The sequence below is a fragment of the Rhinoraja longicauda genome, chromosome 8, assembly GCF_053455715.1.
Source record: "Rhinoraja longicauda isolate Sanriku21f chromosome 8, sRhiLon1.1, whole genome shotgun sequence".
Lineage (NCBI taxonomy): Eukaryota > Metazoa > Chordata > Chondrichthyes > Rajiformes > Arhynchobatidae > Rhinoraja > Rhinoraja longicauda.
The window spans coordinates 51604077-51625637 of NC_135960.1; the positions used below are offsets into that span (position 1 = coordinate 51604077).

Below are 21561 nucleotides of genomic sequence, written 5' to 3' on the forward strand. Positions count from 1 at the left end.
AACAATAGTGCAAATGGTATCAGCACTACACATTAAGTGCAAAGAAATGTTTAATGACAGTGCTCCGTGCCAAGGACAAATCAGTGCAAATCTCTGCCCCCGCTGATGCTATCCTCGCCTACAGCTTGGTGTGGAAAAGCTCCCAATGTGGACTCTATTGGGTGGGCTGTGGTGAATTGTGCAGCCATTCATCTCTGAAATGTGGGGCTCAGGGTTGCATTCTGACCAGCACATGGAGAAATCTTGGAGACTGGGAAGGGAGGGATGTACAGATAAATAAAGAAAATGAGAATCAGTGGTTTCAAAGGTCTTTTATTGTCACGTGTACCAATTAAGGTACAATGATATGCGAATTACCATACAGCCATACCAAAAAAAGCAACAAGACACACACCTTCATAAAAGTTAATATAAACATCCACTACAGCGGCTTCCCCACATTCCTCACTGTGATCAAAGGCAATAAAGTCTAATCTTCATCCCTCATTTTTCTCTGGCGGTCGGGGCAGTCGAACCATCCGTTGGAGCCGGCGGTCGAAGCCCCGCGTCGGGGCGGTCGAAGCTCCTGTGGCTCTGAATTCTCAATATCAGTCTCTAACCAGAGACCGCGAGCTCCACGATGTTAAAGTCCGCAGGCACCCGCGGTGGAGCCCTCGAAATCGGTCTCCAGCAAAGGCTGCTAACTCCTCGATGTTAGGCCGCAGTGCGGACGGAGATACGATATGGAAAAAAATTGCGTCTCCGTCGAGGTAAGAGAATCAATAAGGTTTCCCCCAACCCCCAACATAAAAACAAGCTAAAGAACACAAGAACACATACTACAAAGACAACGAAGAAGAAAGGGACAGGCAGACTGTTGGCGAGGCAGCCATTACTGGCGCCACCTGATGGTTTCCATCACATGTAACAGGTGGTGGTGAGGGAAAATTCAGGTAGTCTATCAATATGTGCAGCAGGAATTGCCAGTCCCTAAGAATGATCCACTTTCACTGTGCGCTGTCAATCACAAACAGCCTCTCCACATTGAGCCATGGGTTATTCTTTGATACGCAAGCATCAGCAGAGATGCACCCAAATCAGATACCTTAACTAAAGTTTAAGAAGGCATGTACCTGTGAGTGCAGAACTACAAGACCAAGCATACTGTAATGAATCAGTGCTCTATGGGGTAGAGCTAAGCCAGGCACCTGTGTGCTTGCCTCTTAACCTACATTTTATGCCCAAATGTCTGAAGTAGAAAATGAATCACAAACATCTTGACCTGGAGATGAGAACTACTAAACCATTAAATCCTTCGACATGTCCTATTTTGGATGCAATGCCAATATTTAGTAAAAGTGCAAGTATTAACCCATCAGGGTTATTTACAACCAGCTGATGTCGACACCATGGTATTATAAACATTTAAATACTGAAAGATAGTACATTATTTTGTGAAGAATGAAATGACAAAAAAGAAAAATTCCTCAACTGTTTTGACATTTTGACAACTGTTTTACATCCAGTGTAGGAAGTATTGGCAGGTTGAACACGTGCAAATTGAATACGGGTTTGATTTTAAATCTCAAGGTTGTAAATAAAAAACTAAAGAGGACATCCAACAATGGATAACTTCCCTAATTTTTTCCCCATCCTTCACACTTTCCTTTCCGTTTGAACTAAAAATATTTTTTAAATGGTTGAATGGTGTCTAACAAGTGAATATGCGTTGCTGTCTTCCACCTGTGTAGTACTATCAGACTACCATCCAATAAAGATATTCTGAACCAAAACAAAAACTCAAAAAGATCAGCTGCTAAATAAATGAGTTTTTAAATATTATCTTGACCAGAAACATAATCCATGCACTATGCCTATTACCCACAATTTAAGAAATGGATTAAATGATTTCAGCATGTAATTAATATAGAATTGCAATTCAATGAAATCTGGATGCCGGGAATCTGAAATTACAGCCAAAAATGCTGGAAAAAGCAGGATATTAGGCAAAATATAAGGAGAGAGAAATGTTTCGGCCAAAAATATTTCATCAGATCCTCCTGTTTAGAAGTCACCAACCAGAAACGCCATTTCTCTCTCCACTGATGTGTCCTTTCCAGCATCTTCTATTTTTACAATTAACTCAAAATTACTAAAGATATTCATAAAGCTATCGATGAAGTTTTGATTTGAACATTACAGATATATAATAATTAAATAAGTTTACCAATAGTTTCTTTTCTTTTGGCTTTTGATTCTCTCTTCCTTATCTTTGTAAGAAATGATGGAGAACTAGATGGTGCTGTTGCTTTGGAAAGAGACTGTTTTGAGCTTGTACTACTCTCAACTCCCTTATGAACTGGTGAGGAACAAGGCGATGCAGAAGGACTTTGATCATGCAAACTGATTATGCTTGCCACATCAGACTTATCCTCCACTGCTGCTTCCTTCGTAGATGTTTCAGGTACAGGAACAAATGCATTTTCAATAGCTTGTACTGCACCCAAGTTACTTAGAATACGTGATGCATCTGCTTGCTCAACTCCTTCGATATTTTCCTCATCTTCATTATCCTGAAAATGTAGTATAAAAATGTTGATTCGTTAGCTAACATTGGCAAAGAAACATTACCTAAAGAAATAGGTAAAACTGTCAAACCTAAAAGTACCCATGCAGAACTCACTGACTTCATTCACTTCCAATTTCCATCCTGCCCTTAAATATACCTGGACTATCTCCGACATCTCCCTCCCGTTTCTGGACCTCACCATCTCCATCACAGGAGACAGACTAGTGACTGACATCTACTATAAACCCACTGAATTGGGACAAACCTAAAAGAAAGCTGTGCTCTGCATACAATAAGCAAGTTCATCAAGTAAGAAATACATAGATAAATTATTTTGACAGGTTTTGTTTGTATCTATATAAAATCTCAAAAGATGATTATTCAAATTCATCTATATACTAAATCTCTAGTTAGTTTGTTTGCTTATTCCTGAACTACAGCCAAAATGGTACACGATAGCGCGACAATTTTAGGCCCACCTTACTCAATGTCCCTTTGGTGCTAATGGGAGGTTTAATTGAATTCAGTGTTATATTTTTCAAGTTATTCACATTTTAAAGTTTAAATCTATCTCCTAGGGAGGAAGGGGGGCAGAGGGAGGGGGGTGAGGGAGGGGAGGAAGGAGGGTAAGGGGGGTTGAGGGGGATGGAGTGGGGGGAGGGGAAGGGGAAGGGGGAGGGGAAGGGGAAGTGGACAGGGGAGGGAGGGTAAAGGAGGGAGGGAGGGGAGGAGGGGGGAGAGGGAAGGGATGGAGGGGGGGAGAGGGGAGGGAGGAGAGGGTGCTGCACCAATGCAGGAGAGGTTTGGGCCCAACGGGTCCACTAGGTCAAGTTCTCCATATAACTGTTGTAAATAGGGGCAGTCAAGCTACTTAAAAATTAACAATTGCTTTTCTCCAAGGCTATAAATTAACTCCAGTTGAGGTGCATAGTAGGTTAATAGGAAATACTAATATATTTTTTGCAACTGTTAGCTCTGGAATTGGCCAATTAAGTAATTTAGTGACTGATATAAGCAAGACTTGCACAAGGGGTGCAGCCTTGTCCGGGTAAAGTGCGAGTCTTTGGCTGCAAGTCTTCGGCGAGGAGGCTGAGGTGAGGAGGTTACGCTTGTTTTGGAGCCTGAATTGTTTTCGACTTCACTAAAGTAATGGCGGACAAGTTGGTACAGTGTGCTTCCTGCAGGATGTGGGAAGGTAGGGACACCGCTGGAGTTTCTGGGAACTACACATGCAAGAACTGTGTCCAGGTGCAGTTCCTGAATGGACATTTGGCGGAGTTGGAAAAGCAGCTGGAAGACCTCAGGGCCATCCGGGAATGTGAGAGTTTCCTGGACAGGACCTACTGTGAGGCTGTCACGCCAAGGGTCCAGGTCGAGCAAAGGTGGGAGACTGTTTCAGGGGGGAGCGAACGTGGACTACAGGAGACCCTGGTGGCTGTGCCTATTGCAAACAGGTACACCCTCTTGGGAACTGTTGGGGCAGAAGAAGCTTCCAGTCAGAGCGGAGGACGTGTTGGCAGATCTAACCCAGGCAAGGAAACTCGACCGGGGAGACCAAAGTCAGGAAGAGCCATAGTAGTGGGTGACTCCATTGTCCGTGGTATGGACAGTAGATCCTGTGGCCGCAGGCGGGACTCGAGGATGGTCTGTTGCCTCCCTGGTGCCAGGGTTCAAGACATCACGGAGCGGCTTCAGAACATCCTAGCGAGGGAAGGCATTGAACCGGAAGTAGTTGTGCATGTGGGCACGAACGACGTCGGGAGGAAGAAGATACTGCAACGTGAGTTTATAGAGTTAGGGAGAAGACTGAGAAGTAGGACGTCGAAGGTAGTTGTCTCTGGACTGCTACCTGCACCTCGTGCTGGTGAGGGCAGGAATAGAGAGATCGGGGATATCTATTCATATCGGGGATATGAATGTATGGCTGAGGGGCTGGTGCAGGGAGCAGGGATTTAGATTTCTAGACCACTGGGATCTCTTCTGGGGTAGGGGTGACCTGTACAAAAGGGACGGGTTACACCTTAACAGCAGGGGGACCAACATTCCGGCAGGTAGGTTTGCTAGTGCTACAAGTGAGGCTTTAAACTAAGTAGTGGGGGGGAGGGGTAATGGACCCCAGGAAAGAGAGTTTGTGGAGTGTCTCCGAGATGGATTCTTAGAACAGCTTGTACTGGAGCCTACTAGGGAGAAAGCAATTCTGGATTTAGTGTTGTGTAATGAACCTGATCTGATAAGGGGACTCGGGGTAAAAGAGCCATTTGGATGCAGTGATCACAATATGATAAGTTTTACTCTGCAAACTGAGAGGGAGAAGGGAAAATCGGAAGTGTCAGTATTACAGTATAGCAAAGGGGATTACAGAGGCAAGAAGGAAGAGCTGGCCAGAATTGCCTGGAAGGAGGCCCTAGCCAGGAAGACGGTGGAACAGCAATGGCAGGTATTCCTGGGAATAATGCAGAAGTTGCAGGATCAATTTATCCCAAAGATGAGGAAAGATTCCAAGGGGAGTAAGAGGCACCCATGGCGGACAAGGGAAGTCAATGTCAGCATAAAAATAAAAGAGAAGAAGTACAACAAAGCAAAGAAGAGTGGGAAGCCAGAGGATTGGGACTCTTTTAAAGAGCAACAGAAGATGACTAAGAAGGCAATACGGGGAGAAAAGATGAGGTCCAAGGGTAAACTAACCAATAATATAAAGGAGGATAGTAAAAGCTTTTTTAGGTATGTAAAGAGGAAAAAAATAGTCAAAGCAAATGTGGGTCCCTTGAAGACAGAAGCAGGGGAATTTATTATGGAGAATAAGAAAAATGGCAGACAAGTTGAACCGGTACTTTGGATCTGTCTTCACTAAGGAAGATACCAGCAATCTCCCAGATGTTCTAGTGGCCAGAGATCCTAGGGTGATGGAGGAACTGAAGGAAATCCACATTAGGCAGGAAATGGTGTTGGGTAGACTGATGGGACTGAAGGCTGATAAATCCCCAGGGTCTGATGGTCTGCATCCCAGAGTACTTAAGGAAGTGGCGCTAGAAATTGTGGACGCATTGGTGATCATTTTCCCAATGTTCTATAGATTCAGGATCAGTTCCTGTGGATTGGAGGGTTACTAATGTTGTTCCACTTTTTAAGAAAGGAGGGAGAGAAAAAGGGAAATTATAGACCAGTTAGTCTGATATCAGTGGTGGAGAAGATGCTGGAGTCAATTATAGAAGACAAAATTGCGGAGCATTTGGATAGTAGTAACAGGATTGTTCCGAGTCAGCATGGATTTACGAAGGGGAAATCATGCTTGACTAATCTTCTGGAATTCTTTGAGGATGTAACTAGGAAAATTGACAGGGGAGAGCCGGTGGATGTGGTGTACCTTGACTTTCAGAAAGCCTTTGATAAGGTTCCACATAGGAGATTAGTGGGCAACATTAGAGCACATGGTGTTGGCGGTAGGGTACTGACATGGATAGAAAATTGGTTGACAGACAGAAAGAAAAGAGTGGGGATAAATGGGTCCCTTTCAGAATGGCAGGCAGTAACTAGTGGGGTACCGCAAGGCTCGGTGCTGGGACCGCAGCTATTTACAATATACATTAATGACTTGGATGAAGAGATTAAAAGTACCATTAGCAAATTTGCAGATGATACAAAGCTGGGTGGTAGTGTCATCTGTGAGGAAGATGCTATGAGGTTGCAGGGTGACTTGGACAGGTTGTGTGAGTGGGCGGATGCATGGCAGATGCAGTTTAATGTGGATAGATGTGAGGTTATCCACTTTGGTGGTAAGAATAGGAAGGCAGAGTATTATCTGAATGGTGTCAAGTTAGGAAAAGGGGACGTACAAAGAGATCTGGGTGTCCTCGTGCATCAGTCACTGAAAGGAAGCATGCAGGTACAGCAGGCAGTGAAGAAAGCCAATGGAATGTTGGCCTTCATAACAAGAGGAGTTGAGTATAGGAGCAAAGAGGTCCTTCTGCAGTTGTACAGGGCCCTAGTGAGACCTCACCTGGAGTACTGTGTGCAATTTTGGTCTCCAAATTTGAGGAAGGATATTCTTGCTATTGAGGGCAAGCAGCGTAGGTTTACTAGGTTAATTCCTGGAATGGCGGGACTGTCATATGTTGAAAGACTGGAGCGACTAGGCTTGTATACACTGGAATTTAGAAGGATGAGAGGAGATCTTATCGAAACGTATAAGATTTATTAAGGGGTTGGACACGTTAGAGGCAGGAAACATGTTCCCAATGTTGGGGGAGTCCAGAACAAGGGGCCACAGTTTAAGAATAAGGGGTAGACCATTTAGAACTGAGATGATGAAAAACTTTTTCAGTCAGAGAGTTGTGAATCTGTGGAATTCTCTACCTCAGAAGGCAGTGGAGGCCAGTTCTCTGAATGCATTCAAGAGAGAGCTAGATAGAGCTCTTAAGGATAGCGGAGTCAGGGGGTATGGGGAGAAGGCAGGAACGGGGTACTGATTGAGAATGATCAGCCATGATCACATTGAATGGCGGTGCTGGCTCGAAGGGCCGAATGGCCTCCTCCTGCACCTATTGTCTATTGTAATTTAATAAATAGTCCATTGGGCAATGTTGATCTCAAGCAAACAGCTTCTTTAAACTGGGGACATGTTAGAATGCCCAGTGATATGATGTTGATCTACAACAATTTGTAAAATGGTACCTGTTTTTACTGGATTGACCAATAATCCAATGATACTAAAATCTTTATTTAACTGAGAGTATCAACATTCAAAATGTACTTCAAAATAAAATGTTTGTGAAATAGTGTTGAGAGAAATAAATTATCAGCTCCGATTTAAATGGCCACATCCAACAATAATATAAAAACAAAAGGAAATATTTCAGTATAGATTCTTCATCCTTTAACACCTGGCAAAGCTTTTATAGGATGTTAAAACAATTTTGTATGTTGGATAGTATTGCAAATGATGAGGGAGTGATTCATAATAGAACTTATTAGATTTTCCCAAGTTTTTCATTACAAACTGATGGACAGCTGAAGACTGAAAGAAATGATTGAGATTTTTAAAAATCCACACAAAATTCACTTACTAAAAGTTTCAAAGTTGTGGGATTCCTGGTGTAGTTGGATCAATATAAATATTTGTGTGTGTAGGAAGGAACTGCAAATGTTGGTTTACACCGAAGATAGACACAAAATGCTGGAGTAACTCAGCAGGACAGGCAGCATCTCTGAATAGAAGGAATGGGTGACGTTTCGGGTCTGAAGAAGGGTCTTAACGTCTCAACCCGAAACGTCACCCATTCCTTCTATCCAGAGATACTGCCTGTCCTGCTGAGTTACTAGCATTTTGTGTCTAAATGTTTGTGTGGGCAGTATATTAATGTTTTAAATATGTCAAAGAATACTCTTAACAGTTCTGTACATAGAGTTTCCAGCACAAAGTTTTAAATGAGAAGTTGTCCTTGGGTTCCTCATAACCTTCGTATGCAGAATCTCACAAGTGCTTGAGAAGGTTTTAAAAAGTACTCCAGTAGGCCTAATTTTCTTATTCCTCATTACTTAAGCACAAACATTCACATTTATGTTTTCTGGCCTACAAAGCTTTTGGAAGTACAGTCAAAATTACAGGTCTTATAGAACCTTGGTGAGCAATAGGAGAAAATGTGTTTCAACCAAAGAAAGGATGGTTAAATTACAATTAAAAATAAACTGAGAGGAATAAGGGCAAAAAATCAAATGCAGCAAACCAATCAGCATTTGTAGAGGGAACAAATGACAGACAATGTTTTTGTTAGGACTCTTCCTTTGTCTGAAGAAGGTTCCATACCCAAAATATTGCCTATTAGAAATCTTAACTCTGAAAACATATTCAACTTAGTGGAACGCGTTTTCAAGTATAGAAATATCCAATAGATTTCTAATATATTTCTAATCATTTTCAGAAAGTGCAGGATTCTATAACTTTTTCATTCTTTTTCTCCAAGATGATTTTTAAGCAATCATTTATGTTAATTAATTTTAACTCCCAATCAGACGACATACTACCAGAAAGGATATTTTAAGCTAGCTGTTTGTCGTGCCACTTTACTTTTACTTATAGTTTGTGAATTTTGAGAGAGAAAAAATCTCCCAAAGCATTTTCTATTTCTTCTGTCAAAAGTCAAACGATAGGCAGCAACATAAGAACATCGTCTCTTTATTTCCATATTCCAAAGCTGGCCTATGCAACTTCAGAACACACACACACACATACAAAAGCCTGCTCCTCTTGATATAAAAATGTTGACTGCACTTTTTCTAAGATTTTCACAAAGCATTGTTAGAAGAGGATATCTAACAAAGTAGATAGAATAAAGACACAAACAAAAACGCAGATACTGGCATCTTTAGCAAAAAACAAAGTTACTCAGTAAGTTAAGCAGCATCTGCAGAGGGAATGGATAGGCAACGTTTCAGGTTCAGTTTCGAAGTCTGAAGAAGGATCCCGGCATGAAGCATTACCTGTGCATTCTCCCGACAAATACTGCCATGACTCGCTGAGTTATTCCAGCACATCATGTTTTCAACATGGATAGAATATTCCCATGAAATGTTACTTGAATTAAATTGTAATTCTCTTTCCACCTCAAATGACACTTCCCAATTTGCTGAGGATTGAGCAATTTTTGTTTTTATTATGATTGGAGACTTGGTAGATAGTCTGGGAATATGTAGTAAGTAATGGAAGTTGTTCCTAACAGAGACATTTTGAAAGTAGCGTACAACAGCAAGAGTCACGATTGGGATCTTCTTTAGCTCTTGGTGATTATGAATGATCCCCATTTGAATGATCAGCCATGATCACATTGAATGGCAGTGCTGGCTCGAAGGGCCGAATGGCCTACTCCTGCACCTATTGTTTATTGATTACAAAATCTCAAATGCTGATGTCACAAAAAATTAGGCTTGACTTGGCATGGCCATCACGGAATTGCTGAGAGATACTGAGTTTGTGATGTGGTGGAATTAACAATGAAATTGTTAAAATCCAAAATGAATGTGTGTAGGCAGTAGAAGGGTTATTGGAGAATTGGGTTTAAGGTGGGCAGGATGAAAAAAAAGTGCAATCAAAGATACATATGTGATTAACAGATTTTGGGAAGAAAATATATAAGAAATTGTTAGTTTGGTGCTAAGTGGTCAACTGTGGGTACTTGTTTATGAAGTGGACATTGAAATCTACATCCAGGTCATCAGGACGATACTAGAAAGAGGAAAGCATAACTGTAAGGCCATCCTTGAGATTAAGAGATGAGGCCAATTCTCTGAATGCTTTCAAAGAGAGTTAGAGCTCTTAATGATAGCGGAGTCAGGGGGTATGGGGAGAAGGCAGGAACGGGATACTGATTGTGGATGATCAATCATGATCACGGTGAATGGCGGTGCTGGCTCAAATGGCTGAATGGCCTCCTCCTGCACCTATTGTCTATTAAGGCTATTTCCACATGAGCAGAGAATACTGCTGAATCTCAAACGAATGAAAATGTGGGAATAATTTATTTGGAGCTATGGCGTACTTCGCGACAGGTTTTGTAAAAGTAGAAGGCATCACATTTTCGAAAGCAAAATTGGATTATTCCTTGAAACAAAGGAAGACACAACTCAATGAGGAAAGAATAGAATTCAAAATCTCTGCATCAAAAAGAGAAATATTACCTTCTTAAAGCAAGCTTTTACAATTCCCTATAACCAGGAATTAAATTGAAAATTTAATGCCGTAAAACTTTTAAATTACATTAGTGATTTTTGAAAAAGTATGATAAACTTATAGTATGAGAAAAGATTAGTAAAAAAATAATCAAACCATATTGCCTTTACCTGTATACTTTCATTCTCATTATCAGCTTCAAGATATTCCTTTAGTTTTAATCTAGAAGGAGGCTGTCTTTTAACTTTCAAGGCAAGGTGTGCTCTTTCTTTGTGTGAACTTGTATCTAATCGCTTCGTTTCTGGAACAGCCTCATCAAAATCTGAAATTTTAAAATAATTGCAGACAGATGTACAAGTTTAAAATCCAGTCAAATACCTAATTTTTTGATAGGGCATAGCGGGTTATGATTGTAATTGAATCAGGAGCTAAAATTGGCATGTCGCAAATGTAATGCTACGGTGGTTATGGGAGATTTCAACATGCAGGTAGACTGGGAAAATCAGGTTGGTAATGGACGCCAGGAAAGAGAGTTTGTGGAGTGCTTCCGAGATGGATTCTTAGAACAGCTTGTACTGGAGCATACTAGGGAGAACGCAATTCTGGATTTAGTGTTGGGTAATGAACCTGATCTGATAAGGGAACTCGAGGCAAAAGAGCCATTAGGAGGCAGTGATCACAATATGATAAGTTTTATTCTACAAATTGAGAGGGAGAAGGGAAAATCGGAAGTGTCAGTATTACAGTATAGCAAAGGGGATTACAGAGGCATGAGGCAGGAGCTGGCCAGAATTGACTAGAATGAGGCCCTAGCAGAGAAGACGGTGGAACAGCAATGGCAGGTATTCCTGGGAATAATGCAGAAGTTGCAGGATCAATTTATCCCAAAGAGGAGGAAAGATTCTAAGGGGAGTAAGAGGCACCCATGGCTGACAAGGGATGTCAAGGACAGCATAAAAATAAAAGAGAAGAAGTACAACAAAGCAAAGAAGAGTGGGAAGCCAGTGGATTGGGACTCTTTTAAAGAGCAACAGAAGATGACTAAGAAGGCAATACGGGGAGAAAAGATGAGGTACGAGGGTAAACTAGCCAATAACATAAAGGAGGATAGTAAAAACTTTTTTAGGTATGTAAAGAGGAAAAAAATAGTCAAGGCAAATGTGGGTCCCTTGAAGACAGAAGCAGGGGAATTTATTATAGGGAACAAGGAAATGGCAGACGAGTTGAACCGGTACTTTGGATCTGTCTTCACTAAGGAAGATACCAGCAATCTCCCAGATGTTCTAGTGGCAAGAGATCCTAGGGTGACGGAGGAACTGAAGGAAATCCACATTAGGCAGGAAATGGTGTTGGGTAGACTGATGGGACTGAAGGTTGATAAATCCCCAGGGCCTGATGGTCTGCATCCCAGGGTACTTAAGGAGGTGGCGCTATAAATTGTGGATGCATTGGTGATCATTTTCCAATGTTCTATAGATTCAGGATCAGTTCCTGTGGATTGGACGGTAGCTAATGTTGTCCCACTTTTTAAGGAGGGAGAGAGAAAACGGGAAATTATAGACCAGTTAGTCTTACATCAGTGGTGGGGAAGATGCTGGAGTCAATTATAAAAGATGAAATTGCAGAGCGTTTGGATAGTAGTAACAGGATCGTTCCGAGTCAGCATGGATTTACCAAGGGGAAATCATGCTTGACTAATCTTCTGGAATTCTTTGAGGATGTAACTAGGAAAATTGACAGGGGAGAGCCGGTGGATGTGGTGTACCTCGACTTTCAGAAAGCCTTCGATAAGGTTCCACATAGGAGATTAGTGGGCACAATTAGAGCACATGGTATTGGAGGTAGGGTACTGACATGGATAGAAAATTGGTTGACAGACAGAAAGCAAAGAGTGGGGATAAATGGGTCCCTTTCAGAATGGCAGGCAGTAACTTGTGGGGTACCGCAAGGCTCGGTGCTGGGACCGCAGCTATTTACAATATACATTAATGACTTGGATGAAGGGATTAAAAGTACCATTAGCAAATTTGCAGATGATACAAAGCTGGGTGACAGTGTGAACTGTGAGGAAGATGCTATGAGGTTGCAGGGTAACTTGGACAGATTGTGTGAGTGGGCGGATGCATGGCAGATGCAGTTTAATGTGGATAAGTGTGAGGTTATCCACTTTGGTGGTAAGAATAGGAAGGCAGAGTATTATCTGAATGGTGTCAAGTTAGGAAAAGGGGACGTACAAAGAGATCTGGGTGTCCTCGTGCATCAGTCACTGAAAGGAAGCATGCAGGTACAGCAGGCAGTGAAGAAAGCCAATGGAATGTTGGCCTTCATAACAAGAGAAGTGGAGTATAGGAGCAAAGAGGTCCTTCTGCAGTTGTACAGGGGCTTAGTGAGACCACACCTGGAGTACTGTGTGCAGTTTTGGTCTCCAAATTTGAGGAAGGATATTCTTGCTATTGAGGGGGTGCAGCGTAGGTTTACTAGGTTAATTCCCGGAATAGCGGGACTGTCATATGTTGAAAGACTGGAGCGACTAGGCTTGTTTGTATACACTGGAATTTAGAAGGATGAGAGGGAATCTTATCGAAACGTATAAGATTATTAAGGGGTTGGACACGTTAGAGGCAGGAAACATGTTCCCAATGTTGGGGGAGTCCAGAACAAGGGGTCACGGTTTAAAATAAGTGGTATGCCATTTAGAACGGAGATGAGGAAAAACATTTTCAGTCAGAGTTGTGAATCTGTAGAATTCTCTGCCTCAGAAGGCAGTGGAGGCCAATTCTTTGAATGCATTCAAGAGAGAGCTAGGTAGAGCTCTTAAGGATAGCGGAGTCAGGGGGTATGGGGAGAAGGCAGGAACGGGGTACTAATTGAGAATGATCAGCCATGATCACATTGAATGGCGGTGCTGGCTCGAAGGGCCGAATGGCCTACTCCTGCACCTATTTTCTATTGTCTATCAGCATTGTAATGTAAATGTAATTAACTCTGATGGTATCTCACAAAATTAAACCATAATTATAATTATAATTTGTGATAATCCCATCAAATGAATGAACAATATTTTAGTGTACCAACTTACCACAGATCTTGGAAGTGTTGCTATATTCCCATTGTTCAGGAGATTTTGCTTTAAAAATAAAAGAGGGAGTATATTGTAATGATGACGTATTTAAAAGTAAGAAATTCTATTGATTTACTACATTTAAAAGATCTTGCTGATGCAAATGTCTCTTCATTTGCCCAAAGTATTAGCTGTGCAAAGAAACAGATACAAATATGATGTTACAGTTGGGAAAAAAAACACTCTCCCTCCCTCACTGAACAAAAAAACCCCCAATATTTTAAAGAGTTAATACATTGTAAACATTAGACATGAGACCAGTGTCATTTTAAAAATAATCACCCAAAAAGGCAGGCATTAATTTAATGCTTCACTTGAAAGACACTGTCATATCAGTCTACTCTTGTGCTCCAGCCTCTGGAGCGGAACTTGAAACCACAACCTCAGACACTGCAGTGTTAACAACTGTGCTGTGACATGAGGATGTTGATGTTTACATAAGAAATTGTGAAAGTTGTGTGGTGTCAATCAGCAGATATCCACATTGAAGCATCAGTGAATGATCTCGATCTTGTGAAGGAGAGTATTTTGTCAGAATACTGCACCTACATGTTCACCATACAGCCGTAACAATAATTGACAGCTGAGACAATGTCTTGCCTCGCAACTGATCAGGCAAAAGATATTTCAAAAATATTTAATCCTATCATCTATAATGCCAGAAAACTGAACAATTTATCAACAACTTTAAGAAACAGGTCCTCCCAAGTTTACGATTACCTAACTTATATACAGCCCATACATACAACAGCATTTGGAAGACCGGGGAAATGGACTGTCTGGCAAATACGGAACTACACGCATTTTATCATATCATATCATATATCTACAGCCGGAAACAGGCCTTTTCGGCCCTCCAAGTCCGTGCCGCCCAGTGATCCCCGCACATTAACACTATCCTATACCCACTAGGGACAATTTTTACATTTACCCAGCCAATTAACCTACGTACCTGTACGTCTTTGGAGACGTCATTTTCTGTTGTGTGGGAACATAGTTTGCAGCCGCATTTCTGACTTGAAAACTATTCACAGGAACAGTTCATAGAACTCTGTGGCTACCTGGGAAAGATCTGTATTGAGGCTTGCCTCAGACTCTGCTCTTAGGAATTTCACATTGCAAAATAGCCAAATCTTTGCAGGTTTAGCCATAAATGCAAAATGTTCTCAAATGCATTCTATCGCAGGTTTTTGATATTTCTGTGCAGGCCAACATTTATTGCTCAGTCCTAATTGGGAAATTTTATTTGCAAGTGTGGTTATAGAACATGGAACAATACAACACAGTATAGGCCCTGCGGCTCACAATGTCCACTCCAAACAGGATGCTAAATTAAACTATGCACATGGTCTATGTCTGTCTATTCCCTGCCTGCTCACATGCCTGTTTGAATACCTCTTAAATGATGGCATCAACCATCTCCCCAGGCAGTGTGTTCCAGGTACCTTGCATTCTCTGTGTAAAAAGAGGAAACAAAGATCTCTGTCAAGGCCCCAGTAATCTCTTCTCCTGCCTTCCGTACAGTATTCAATTAGTACCTTGCCCACTTCCTGTGGCTCCAAATATATTTTTTCCACTTTGTTCTTGAGTGGACCAACCCTTCCCTAGTTATCCTTTTGTTTTAAATGCAAACATAAAATGCCATAGAATTTTCCTTAATCCTACTGGAAGTATATTTCATGGCCCCTTTTTGCTCTCCTGACTCTCAGTTTATGTTCTTTCCTGCTTCCTGTATATTCATTAAGGGTTTCAGCTTCCTAAAATCTTGCATGTTTCCTTTTTCTTTTTGAATAAATTTACATCTCTCATCATCCCAAAGTTCTCAAACCTCGACGTTTTTGTTTTACTTTAGATGAAAGTGTTGATCCTGAATTTTGACCAGCTGGCCTTTAAATGACTCCCACGTTACTCGGCTTTTGCCCAATTTCAAGTATCTTAATGAAATGCATGCAGATTACAGCATGCATGCCACTTAAGATTGATTCATGAATTTCCTGCCAGGAGATCCACTGTAAATCAACAAATGCTCACTTGATCACACATTTCACTGTAACTGTAATACTGTAACTATATTCTGCACTCTGGTATTTTTCTCTTTGTACTACCTGGTGGCTCAATTGTATTAATATATAGGATGATCTGAGTTTTCATGGTATAGTCAAGTCAAGTCAAGTCAATTTTATTTGTATAGCCATTTAAAAAAACCCCACGTTGACCAAAGTGCTGTACATCAGTTCAGGTACTAAGAACAAACATAACAGCACATACATAAACAGTTCACAGCGCCCCCCCAGAGGGCCTCAACCGCTAGGTTGAATACTGAGGGGCTCGCTGGTGCACTTTGCGAGTGGCGTCAGAAGCCAGAGCTCTAAACGGCCGGGGAGATAGTGAGACCCAGGGATGGGTCGGCAGGTCATTCCATTCACATTCCGTTTACATTTGTTTTTTTAAAAGTTTCTGGCACTCCATGGCACTTTAGAGACACGGGTGGGGTATCATTAGCAGGCCAGGGATGTATTGTCATCTCATTATCACATGACCTCTGTTGGTCTGGGAAAACGGAAACATTTAGAAAGGCTCTGAGTCCGAGGTGCATGTGACAATAATAAACCAAAATAAACAAGAATCATAAATTCATGTTCTAATACTTCTTTTAAATCAAAAATGCATCATCTAAATTGGAAAATTATGTTTCTTTCCTCAAATTGTGTTCAGTTTTGGTCACCCTGCGACAAAAAAGATACCATTAGGCTGGAAAGAATGCAAAGAAGATTTACAAGAATCTTGCCAGGATTGGAGAGTTGAGCAGGTAGTGGTCAAGCAGGATAGGACTTCACTTCTTGGAGCTATAAAATCAAACATAAAGTTGCCTCTAATGCAATTTAATCACAAAAATTGTGTTGCATTCAAGAAATCTGTGCAATGTACCCCTCAGAAAGGAACGCAACACCAAAAAGGGATATTTCTCCTCTCATATTTCTGACTTACTTAGGTTTGTGTCATTTTCTTCAGTGCAAATTTCTTCAAATTGTTCTTCATTCTCAAACACTGGTTTTGCTTTGTCCAGCTCACTGTAACTGAGCAATGAAGGCATATGTCCAATAGATTGCAGTTCATTTTTCAGTTCGTGTATCTGAGGAATAAACAAGCAGGTTTAACTTTCCCTCCATGAATTAATGTACTTTGCTCAAAAAGAGTAACTATTTTGATTATACTTTAACCTTGTCATGCAAACTCTTCAGCTGTTTAGTGTGTTCTTTTTCTTGATCTTCCAGATATTTTCTGTGATCCTCTTCCTTTCTAATAAATTCAATCTCTCTAAAAGAGAAAGAACATTGAGATTTTAAAGAAAAATCGATGCAACAGCTATTGCAAAGAAATTCAAAAGGGCTAAATTGCGCCTAGCCGTTGCAAAATAAATGTAATTGAAAACCCAGAACATTTTGTTTACATTGTCCTTTTCTTTTCACTGTCTTGGATAATTTATGATCCTGCATGTTGTCTGAGTCTGCGTGTCTACAATGCCACTGCAAGTAAAATTTTCATCATACGTGTATCTTATGACATGTGTATATGACAATACCTGACTTACATTCTGCATTATTAATCAAAAGACAATTAATTTTCATGGCAATATGGCCTTATTTCTCAGAGCATTTTAATTATGATCTTTGAACAAGCACCCAACCAAGTAGTTGGAAAAATATCAACATTAATAACAATGAAATTTAAGACGACAAAATTAACAGCACTTTAAAAATGAAAAAAAACAATCCACCTATTCTTAGCTTTTGAATAGGGTTGTCAATCTTCCTATAGTTCAATCGGGCTGTGGTAGATGTATTAGGATGACGGATGCAAAGCTGTGGAAGCCAGAAAGGTAGTGTAGCCAGCCCCTCAGTTCAGCACTCAATTAAAAATGTTCAGAGGTGGAGAAAGAGGTCAACTACTTGTCTATCTCATTTTCAATTTCTGTGCTTCATTGCAGATGCAGATGTCTAGAATGTACTGATATGCATCATGCAGTAGCTGGCAGTTCAACTTGGAACTGGTGGCTAGCCATTAGCATGTATCTGCCAATTACTTGGCACAATCAGAACTTATATCAATTTATTAGAGGTGAGAATTACCTTAGGTAAAAAGGGTGCGTGTGGGGGATTAGGGGTGACAAGGAGTTGAAAGTCAAATAATCTATATACTAAAACTCTCGTTTGTTTGTTCCTGAACTACAGCCAAAACGGTACACGATAGCGGGACAATTTGAGGCCCACCTTACTCACCGTTGTCCCTTTGGTGCTAATGGAAGAAGTTTCATTGAAATTGGTGTTATATTTTTAAAGTTATTCACATTTTAAAGTTTAAATCTATCTCCTCGGGAGGAAGGGGGAGGGAGGGAAGGAGGGAGGAGGGCGAGAGAGGGGGGAGGAGGGGGATTGTGGGGGATGGAGTGGGGGGAGAGGGGAAGGGGGGTTGGGAGGGGTGATAAGGGGGGTTGAGGGGGACGGAGGGGAGGGTAAGGGGGAGGGGGTGGAGGCAGGGGATGGAGGGAGGGGGTGAGGGGAGGGAGGGGGAGAGAAGGGGGGGAGAGAAGGGGGGGAGAGAAGGAGGGATGGGGGGGGGGGGGGAGAGTGGAGGGGGGGAGTGGGGGAGGAGAGGGTGCTGCACCAACGGGTCCACTTGGTCAAGTTTGCACTAAATCCAGCATACTAGTTCCATAATTAGGACACTATAAAAGTTTACAAGCTTTGCTACTTCTCTGTTTGGGTACATTGAAAGCTTACTTTTGTTGATATTCCTTTATCAACTTCTTGGCCTTGTTATATTTCTTCTCCAAAGCATCATGCTGACATTGGGTCTCTTTCAAGTGTTCATTTAGTGTTTTGCAAAGAGTTTGTGCCTCTAACCAGTACTTTTCCAACTTTTCAATTTTTTCCTTGTTCTCTTCAATACTTTGCTGAAGCTGTATCTTTGCATTTTCCCATTCAATCTTCTCTGCTTCAGCAATTTTCAGCTAGTGGAAATGAAGAACATGCCGGGACTAGAACAATCCAAACAACCATACAAGCATATAGTTTTTTAATTCTTAAACTACTTTACCGAAAATCAGAATCTTCCATCAATTCAGATTTCTGCTGGATGGTTTAAATTAAAGCTGGGAGTAGAGACAAATTAGTATAATTTTTGAACTCCAACAAATAGGCAAGGACTGATGCTTTACATACAAAGGCTGTTAATACAACAAATACATATTCCATAGTTGAATAGTATGTACATTGGTCAAAATGCATTTTCAACTTGGCCACTTAGCTGGACAATTCATTGTTGAACTGTTTATAACAATTGTCAAGGAATCTTCAAGTGATCCAAATTATTCCTAGGCAAAAGGTCAAATTACATCTTAAAGAAATTTGAGATGAATTGTTAGGACTTAAATGAGAAATAAAAGAGGGTTAAATAATAGAACATGAGTTGGTTATGTTAAAAACTTTATTTAAAATTCAAGAGATAGAATGCACATTGTTCCAAGTAAATATGTGTTTTTTTTAAACTCAAATGAGCTTGAAAACACATTTATAAATTTCTAATATCTGTCAGTAATATTTAATTAAATATTTAATCAGAGCCACTGGGATCCAAGAGAATTTTCCATTAATTCACTGGTACAGATACGTCTTAAAAAGTTAAATACAAGATCACAATATTCAAATTCAACTCTCAACTGTGGGGAAACATAGAAAGTCCAATACATACCTTTGCAGAGGAGGTCATGTCATAAGTGATAGGATTAGAATTAGGCCATTCGGCCCATCAAGTCTACTCCGCCATGCAATCTCTCCCTCCTAACCCCATTCTCCTGCCTTCTCCCCATTACCTCTGACACCTGTACTAATCAGGAATCTATCTACTAAAAGGAGGCAGAGGCCGAAGGTAAATACTTTACGCAGGCCACTAATAGCACCAGGATAATGCATAAATATAATCTTGCATTTGTGGAAAACACATTAAACATGTATTCCATCTCATCAAGCAACACAAAATGCCTACCAGCATGGTAAATGTATAAATAGTAAAATATGATGATTTATGAAACGCTTGTTACGGGCAACAGATCAGTTTAACTTAAAATATGAAAGCTATCAAGGAAATAAAATACAATTACCTCTTTTATCTTAAGAACAAGTTGGGAATGCATATCACTTGGTTCACACAGATTATCACTTGCAGATAAATTAGGAACTTCATCTATCCCCATTGCTTCATCATCTTCAGGAAATTCTTCGGACTTGGAAAAAAAATCAAACAGATGTGATACACAGCAGGTCCGCATAATATTTTTATCATTGGATACATAATTATTCCATGTCTGTGTTCCACAATAAGTATTCTTGTACAGCATCCAACTCATCTTAAATACATATCACAGAGTAAATAAATATTTACTTTTTAAATATAATTACTTTTGTTGATATTGTTGATATTGGAGAGCTGGGGTGCAGGCCAGGCTACGGAGGGCCCCACAAAGACTATCCCTACCGAGCGTCATTCTCGCAAATGTCCAGTCACTCTCCAACAAGCTGGATGTGGTAAGGCTATGGATCAACACCCAGCGATCTCTGAAAGACTGCTGTGCGCTGATCTTCACAGAGACGTGGCTCAACGCGCTGGTTCCCGACGGGGCTGTGGAGCTAACGAACCGGTCACTACATCGTGCTGATAGAACAAAGAACGGTAAGAGCAAGGGCGGTGGGCTCTGATTCTACATTAACAATGACTGGTGCACCAACCACACTGCAATAGAGAGCTACTGTTCCCCAGACCTGGAGTACCTACTGCTTAAATGTAGGCCGTTTTATCTGCCTTGGGAGTTTACTGTGGTCATCATCATGGCCGCTTACATTCCCCCACAGGCTAATGTTAACCTAGCGCTAGCACAGCTGCATTCGGCCATCAGCAAGCAGCAGGATGCCCACCCCGACGGTGCCCTCATTGTTGCCGGGGACTTTAATCAGGTCGACCTACGAGCTGCGCTCCACAAATTCCACCAGCATGTGCAGTGCCCTACCAGGGGCTCAAACACGCTGGATAAAGTGTACACCAACGTAAAGGACGCCTACAGAGCTCTCCCGTGCCACCTCTGGGACAATCCGATCACCTCTCACTGTTTCTACTGCCCGCATACAAACCCCTCATCCGCAAGACCAAACCTACAATTAAGAGAGTCAAAATATGGCCCGAGGACGCCACCCTACAACGCCTGGACTGCTTTGATCGCACCGACTGGGACCTGTTTGCACAACAGGCGACCTGCGGTTCTGAGGTAGACTTGGAGGAGTACACATCCACTGTGCTCTCCTACATCAACTGCTGTGTGGAGAATGTCGCAGTGGACAAGGAAACAAAGATGTACCCAAACCAGAAACCATGGATGAACAAGGAGGTACAGAATCTGTTGAGGGCACGCAACAATGCCTTTAAATGTGGTGACACTTCAGCATACAGTGTTCCCAAGTCAAACCTGAACAAAGGTATAAAAAGGGCCAAAGACACCCACAGGCAATGGGTGGAAGACCACTTCAATACCACGGACACCAGAAGCATGTGGCAGGGTGTCAGGGACATCACTGGCTACATGAGCAGCCCTGCCTGCCCCCACAGCGATATCACACTAACTAACGAGCTAAAAACCTTCTTTGCCCGCTTCGAAACTGGCAACACCACCAAGAGTGGAAGAACCCCAGCCGAGGCGGAGGGACTGGTCTTGCAACTGAGCACACAGGAAGTACAACGTGCTCTGCAAAGGGTCAACCCACGCAAGGCTGCAGGCCCGGATGGAGTTCAAGGGAGGGTACTTAGGGACTGTGCTGAACAGTTGGCTGAGGTATTCACCATGATCTTTAACCTGTCATTATCTCTGGCTACGGTCCCCAAGTGCCTGAAGTCAGCTACCATAGTGCCGGTGCCGAAAAAAGCAAAGATCACTAACCTGAACGACTACCGTTCCCTAACTCCTATAGTCATGAAGTGCTTTGAAAGGCTGGTCCTCTCACACATCAAATCCAGCATCCCTGCCTCACTGGACCCACATCAATTTGCATACAGGGCAAACAGATCCACAGAGGACGCCATCTCTCTGGCTCTTCACTGTCCTGACTCACCTGGAGAGACAGGGCACGTACGTGAGGATGCTATTCATAGACTATAGCTCTGCCTTCAACACGGTCATCCCCA

At 41.7% G+C, this 21561-nt stretch overlaps 1 protein-coding gene across 2 annotated transcripts in view; it reads right to left on the reverse strand.

The window, feature by feature from the left end:
• The window catches only part of LOC144595966 (neurabin-1-like), a 76147-nt gene that overhangs the window by 10432 nt on the left and 44154 nt on the right, over nt 1–21561 (reverse strand). For both annotated transcript variants that reach the window (XM_078403956.1, XM_078403955.1), the window contains exons 6-12: nt 19493–19615; nt 18114–18343; nt 16554–16650; nt 16321–16465; nt 13291–13338; nt 10382–10533; nt 2207–2552 (exon numbers count right to left, since the gene is read on the reverse strand). In XM_078403956.1, the coding sequence (XP_078260082.1) occupies nt 2207–2552; nt 10382–10533; nt 13291–13338; nt 16321–16465; nt 16554–16650; nt 18114–18343; nt 19493–19615 (1141 nt within the window). The remainder of the gene's footprint in view (nt 1–2206; nt 2553–10381; nt 10534–13290; nt 13339–16320; nt 16466–16553; nt 16651–18113; nt 18344–19492; nt 19616–21561) is intronic.